General features: G+C 39.2%; 1 protein-coding gene across 1 annotated transcript; it reads right to left on the bottom strand.

Moving 5' to 3' along the window:
* Positions 1–2,317: 2,317 nt before the first annotated feature.
* Positions 2,318–5,042, bottom strand: LOC101092477 (40S ribosomal protein S17-like). Its single transcript, XM_045048288.1, has 2 exons — positions 5,014–5,042; positions 2,318–2,790 (listed from the first exon to the last, which is right to left on the bottom strand). Exons 1-2 carry the CDS (start codon positions 5,040–5,042, stop codon positions 2,475–2,477), a joined length of 345 nt encoding a protein of 114 aa, XP_044904223.1. The 3' UTR covers positions 2,318–2,474.
* Between the last annotated feature and the right edge of the window lie 1,597 nt (positions 5,043–6,639).

The following is a 6,639-nucleotide window of genomic DNA, read 5'->3' as shown; positions in this document are numbered from 1 at the left end:
CTTCCAACCTCCCTCCTATTTAAAACCAGTATTCTGTTGACACAGTTTGTCCATTAGTTTTCTGGCTTCCGTCTGCCTTCCTCCCAAGTTGGTTAAATAAGCACAGGTGACTTACATCCACCCTATGGACAAACCAGATTGATCCTCTACCTACTGACTCTTTCCTTTAGAGACCCCACAGCAACTACGTAGACAGGTTAAAGGCATGTAAACACTGGCACTGTTTTGAGAAGATGCCCAGGATACTGCCCAAATTATAGTTCTTCAGTACTATAATTGGGTAGCTTTTTATTAGTCTCTAAGGTTATTTTTTGGTGTTTTTACTTTACTAGAGATTCATTTAAATTACAGACACCTTTAAAAAAGTTTTTAATGTTTATTTATTTTTGAGAGAGAGAGGCAGAGAGCGAGAGAGACACAGAATCCAAAGCAGGCTTCAGGCTCGGAGCTGTCTGCACAGAGCCTAACGCAAGGCTCAAATTTAGGGGACTTCAAGATCATGACCTGAGCCAACTGCATCACCCAGGTGCCCCTGGGCACCTTTTTTTTGAAACACAAATTTGGAAAGCTTAAGCCATTCATAAGTCAATTCAGTCAGGCCATTGTTATCCCAACCCTGACCTGAGATTTAACTCCCTCACCAGAAGAGAAACTTTGCTAGGGTTTTGTTTTGTTTTTGAGACTTTTTTTTGTAATGTTTATTTATTATTTTTTGAGAGAGCGAGAGAGAGCAGGGGAGCCATGCTGACAGCAGAGAGCCCCACTTGGGGCTTGAACTCACAAACCGTGAGATCATGACCTGAGCCAAAGTCAGACACTTAATCAACTGAGCCACCCAAACACCCCTTGATTTTTGTTTTTGTAGATAGGTAGTGGTGGAACATTAAAGAGTAGAGAGAAGGTAAAGCATGTCTGGATGAAGAGCCAAGAAGGGGAATGAAAAAATAGGATTTTACACAACTCACAGTACTCAGAGCCTTTCACTAAAAAATTAAAAGAAAAATACAAAATGGTGGTCTGTGGTATCAAAAAACAAAGCAAAAAAAAAACCCCCACGTTTGAAAAAGTTTCCCAGGGAAAAATGATGAATTTCAAGAATAAATATATTTTGGAAGACTGTACCTAGCCCAGCCTATTATGTAACCTTTGCTATAATTGTACATGTATTTTCACAATATTGTTATCATATATGAAGGTGAAGTTGTAGTAATGGAGAAGGTAGCATAAATACAAGAAACCATTTTTAAAGAAAGGAGTGGCAAAACTTGATGGCAGTCTATGGGGAGTAAATGATAGAAGAACAGCTACATGGATCTGAACTTGGGGAACCATTAAGAGAGTTAAGGAGGTTGGGAAGGTGAATTTGGAAAGATTTTGTCAGCAAAATCTTGTGCCTTAATGGCTTTCTCATGGCCCATGGTTTTGTTAGTAAGCCTCAAAATGTCACTCCAACTACACTGTTAAATGTCAGAACGAGAGCTAGAGAGACCAGGGCTATCCCAGGGAATCCAGGATACAGTGGTCACTGTAGCTATAAAAGGTTCTGCCCTTCCACCACCACCACCAATACTACATTGAATGGTAGGTATATGCAAATCTTTACCTTAGCCAACCCAACAAAATCTTATTGAGTAAGTACTCTCTTTGGACACTTCGCTGATTCTAGAGATACTGAGATTTAAAAAGAGAGAGAGAGATCCTCCTGCCTAGAGTTTAGTCTTTGAGAAAAAGTACAAATAGATATAAAAGATACAAAAGTTGCATATCTCATAGCAGAAAAAAAAAATGATGGTAGAGTGTGTGTTAGGAAGAAATTCATTCAGTCATTTTTTTCAAAATATTGAACACAAACTCTATGTGCCAGGCACTGCTAAACACTGAACACAGAGTAAAGAACTCCACAGAAGAGGTGTCCCTTCCTGGTTTATGTTTTAGTAACAAAGATAATAAACAAACAAGATACTTACAGATTGATAAATGCCATAAGGGAAATAAGATGGTAAGAGAGAGTAACTAAGCGTAGGCCAGTCTTGGAAATCTAACGTACCCAAGTTTGTAGAGGTAAATAGCTCCTACTCACTAGTTGATGTGATTAACTAGAGTTATAACTCAAGCCCATGGAATCACTGGAAATTTTGCAATTTCACTTTACTGCATACCCAGTTAATTTCCTGCAACATGTGGAAAGATGACATTTCTTCTGATGCTACCTTTCATGAGAATACATCAGACTTTGTTGTACAGGTTTTGTAAGAAAGGTACCCCAAAGTATGAATATAAAAATAGTATTTGGCTGTTTTTGTTTTGTTTTTTTAGGTTACTGTCCAAGGTTTATTGAAAGTATTACAGCACAGCAAAGATTCAAATGGCTCCACGTGGTGTTTTGAAATTCATGCCAACTGTAGGCTAGGTGACCTGCAGGTTGGACAGACTGCCAAAGTCCAAAAGTTTCAACATTTCCTTAGTGTCTGGATCTACTTCAATGATCTCCTGATCCAGAGGGCTGAGACCTCGGGTACATAACTATCCCTCCTTTCTCTCTCATCCTCCTGCAGCTTGATGGAGATGCCCCTCACCGGGCTTCTCTGGATCCGCTTCATCAGATGTGTAACATAGCCTGCAATCTTGTTACGGAGCTTCTTGATGGGAATAATGGCGATCTCCTCACACACGTGCTTCTTGGTGTGGAAATCATTGCCCAGGTGCATGTAGTACTTCTCGATGACCCGGGCCACCTTCTTCACGGTCTTGGTGCAGACGTGGCCCACGTTGGCGGGTATAGTAAAACAGCTGTGTTTTTTTTTTCTTTTTTAGGCAGGAGGGTTATTCATTCAATAAACTGTGTGTTAGATATTTTTCTACTCTTCGAGATGGGAAAGCTATTTTTTTAAGTTATATTCTTGTTACCTGTGTATGGAATAATACGTGTATGAAAGAGTGATATAAAAATAGGAGAATGGCATTTCTGATATTTGACCCCAGTGAACATGTTGTTAGGTTTTCTACATTTCTCCTCTTTAGTCTTTACCAGTGGTGAATTGCCCCTTTAAATAGAAGAATGGCAGTGGTGTGTGAGAAGATTACACTTCTTCTTTGGGAGAATTTTGCTTTAAAAGTAAATATATTCGGGGCACCTGGGTGGCGCAGTCGGTTAAGCGTCCGACTTCAGCCAGGTCACGATCTCGCGGTCTGTGAGTTTGAGCCCCGCGTCGGGCTCTGGGCTGACGGCTCAGAGCCTGGAGCCTGTTTCCGATTCTGTGTCTCCCTCTCTCTCTGCCCCTCCCCCGTTCATGCTCTGTCTCTCTCTGTCCCAAAAATAAAATAAAACAAACAAACAAAAAAAAAAAAACAAAAAAAAAAAAGTAAATATATTCAGGGGTGCCTGTCTGGCTCAATTAACATCCAACTCTTGCTTTCAGTCAGTTCAACATCCAACTCTTGATTTTGGCTCAGGTCATGATCTCACCGTTTGTGGGATCAAGTTCTGCTTAGGGCTCTGCACTGACAGCATGGAACCTGCTTGGAATTCTCTCTCTCTCTCTCTCTCTCTCTCTCTCTCTCTCTCTCTCTCTCTCTCTCTCTCAATAAATAAGTAAACTTAAAGAAAAATTGAGTATACTCATCTGAAAAAATAAGCGGCAGGGCGGGGAACCTAATACCTGATGAGGACCTATGTTATGGTAACTGATACTCTCTATTCCAGGATCATAGATTCAAAATGAGCATTTGGATCATCAAAAATCAATCACATACTAGAGTTAGGGAGTTATTAGTATTTTCCTTAAGAAGGTGGGTGATTGGCATATATATTTGTAAGTCCAGAAACCCACATTGGTTAAAGGTCAGAAAAGGAAGACCACCACTAATAAGAGGAAGTCAAGGCAAACATTCGATCAGATGTGACAGGTTTCAGGAAGACACAAATACTGAATAATGCAATATTCACATAGACACAAATACTGATAATGAAAACCAAAAAGAAGTCTGATGAGACAGGATCCAGCTTTCACAGAAATTGGACTAGTTGGGAAAAATGGGCTGGAGAATGGATACAACATACCAACCCCAAAAAGTTTGATAATTAAGTCTTTTGCCAAAGTAGTTTCTAAATACTTCCCCATTGGTCAGCAGAAAGCATGTTAGGGGGAATAGCTGATTGGAGTGTGGAGTGACTAAATAAGAAAGAGACAACTTTTGACTAGAAGATACTGATACTTTTTAGTACATGGAGCACTGGGTATTAAGGAGTGAGAGAGGAAGGAATAAAACCTTGATGTGACATTAAACACTATGTTCTTGTGTCTTTCGTTTTGTTTCAGAAGCAACAATGGATTCTTCTAATCATGGAATTCATACTCGAACAGCTGTTTACTGTCATTCTCTTGGTATTTTGAAATTCTTGTTCTATAAAGCATATAGATGTTCTCACAATTGCAAGTCAGTCCCTTCGGAGTCCACCTTCTTACTTCCTTAATACCAGTATCCAAAGAAACTGGGAATTGGTTTATATCCTTTCCAACAATGAAGTAGTAAAAAAATCTTACTAAAATGCCACAACAGATTTTATTAAATAGTATTAAAAGTAAGAAATTATTAACAGTTACATTCTATATGGCAATTAGTTTAAGTAATTTCCAGTGTAATTTACACTTGGCCCTCATAATTTTAAGCAACCCAAGAGGAAATTAGTTACCGCATGAGTAAAAAAATTATGAATTAGGATATGACCCATAAAATGAGGAATTTTAATTAAATTATTGGTACAGATCCTTACTTAGATTTTACATCTTCTTGTCTATGGTAGTGGGGCCAACAGGGGATGATGCTTAACTGTAGACTACAGTTGAAATTCTCCAAGTGAAAGTTGACTCTACAAGTGAGGAATTTTACAGAGAATCAGGAAACTGAAGTTTTGCCATCCTTGGCAGGCTTAACAAATTTGTCTGTTGTCTGATATGTCTCATTCCCTCAGATAGAGCATCAGATATTATTGCCTTTATGTTGAAAGCTTACTGCTTAGATTTTCTCCCTTCATAGTTCATGGCTTTACTTCAGAGGAAATTTTTTTTAATTTTTTTTTTCAACGTTTATTTATTTTTGGGACAGAGAGAGACAGAGCATGAATGGGGGACGGGCAGAGAGAGAGGGAGACACAGAATCTGAAACAGGCTCCAGGCTCTGAGCCATCAGCCCAGAGCCCGACGCGGGGCTCGAACTCACGGACCGCGAGATCGTGACCTGGCTGAAGTAGGACGCTTAACCGACTGTGCCACCCAGGCGCCCCAAGAGGAAATTTTTTTTAATACGTTAAATATTATAAGGATTTTGATTGTGTAATGGCCGCTGTTATATTTGACCAGGACTTTGAACATAGCAATGATTCGTTGCCACTTCAGGTGAGGGAACTTAATTTAAAATGTTCCCAAGGTTATAATAAGAATTTAATTATCAGATCTGGAATTGCTCATTGGAATTTAACTGCTTCATGAATCAACATACTTACTCTCACAGTATCTCTGCCAAGACCAGAATTGACAAGTTTGGTGTGATTTAGTTACGAGCCCACGTGATTTTTGGTAGGTTAGGTCAGAGAACCAATATTTTTTCTGAGGAGGGACTGCTTTGAATCTGCCTGAAATTTTGTGATTGCTAGGTTAAATGAGTGAACATGGCACCAAAGTTATAGCAGTGGGATCATCTGTGAATTTCATGAAACTCCAGACAAGTGGTTGGAAGATGTGACATTAACAGCTGTCTAGGTCAGCTATTGAAAAATGTTCAACGCTCCTGAGCAGTTACTGCCAACTTATTAAGGAGGATGAGTTTGGTACTTCATCTGCCTAAATGGAGGTCTAGCAGAAATAGCTACCTTCTCAAGATTCCAACGTCCTTATTCTTTTCTTCTCATAGTCTGGTTTACAATAATACATTCAGTGGCTTGAATTAATTTCATTCATTCCACATACTGGTTGAGTATCTGCTATGTTCCAGGAGACACAGTAGGTATTCAGGGATGAATGTCCTCATTCAGTGATGAACAAAACAAGCATATCTCACGGCTATCATTCTAGTGAAGACAGAAGTGGATACACAAGCTATTATTACTAGTACCTTCTAGTAACTAATACTAGCAATTGTGATTACTAATTATTCTGTGTTAATAGTTGAGATAAGTGCTATGAACAGGGAGAAACCATTGTGCTGTGAGGAAGACTATCAAAAAATGACTCTGGAAAAGTGACATTTAAACTGAGAGGTAAAAGGTAAGAAGATACCAGCCAGCTAGCAGAGGTCAGGCTCAGGAGTACCTTCCAGCTGGAGAGAATAACACTTGTTCAGCCCCCGAGGCTGGAAAGAAAGATTGGTGTGATTAGATCATCTGACATCTAGGGCTGAAGCAAAAGGAACATTGGAAAGGTGTGCAGAGGCATTTTAGGCCTTGATAAGAGTTTGGATTTTATTCCAAGTACAATCAAAAGTCATTAGAAGAGACTTACCAGAAGAGCATTTATTTTTTTAACACCAAGCATATAATACCTACAGCAAACATTTAATGGGAATTTGTTGTTAGTTGTGCCAAATTTAATTTGGTAGTCTCATGTTAGACTATCAGTTGGTCCTTACTAATATCTCAGAGGA

Source organism: Felis catus, chromosome E3, assembly GCF_018350175.1.
Source record: "Felis catus isolate Fca126 chromosome E3, F.catus_Fca126_mat1.0, whole genome shotgun sequence".
In the NCBI taxonomy this organism is placed as follows: Eukaryota; Metazoa; Chordata; class Mammalia; order Carnivora; family Felidae; genus Felis; species Felis catus.
This window is presented reverse-complemented; position numbering and strand designations above follow the sequence as displayed.

What these genes read in the sequence shown, in the direction of transcription:
- LOC101092477 (XM_045048288.1), bottom strand. Translation starts at nt 5,042, where the DNA reads ATGAACTATGAAGGGAGAAAATCTAAGCA. An exon ending in GAAGGGAGAAAATCTAAGCA is followed by an intron (nt 2,791 to 5,013) that starts GTAAGCTTTCAA and finishes AAAAAAACACAG; the next exon opens with CTGTTTTACTATACCCGCCA.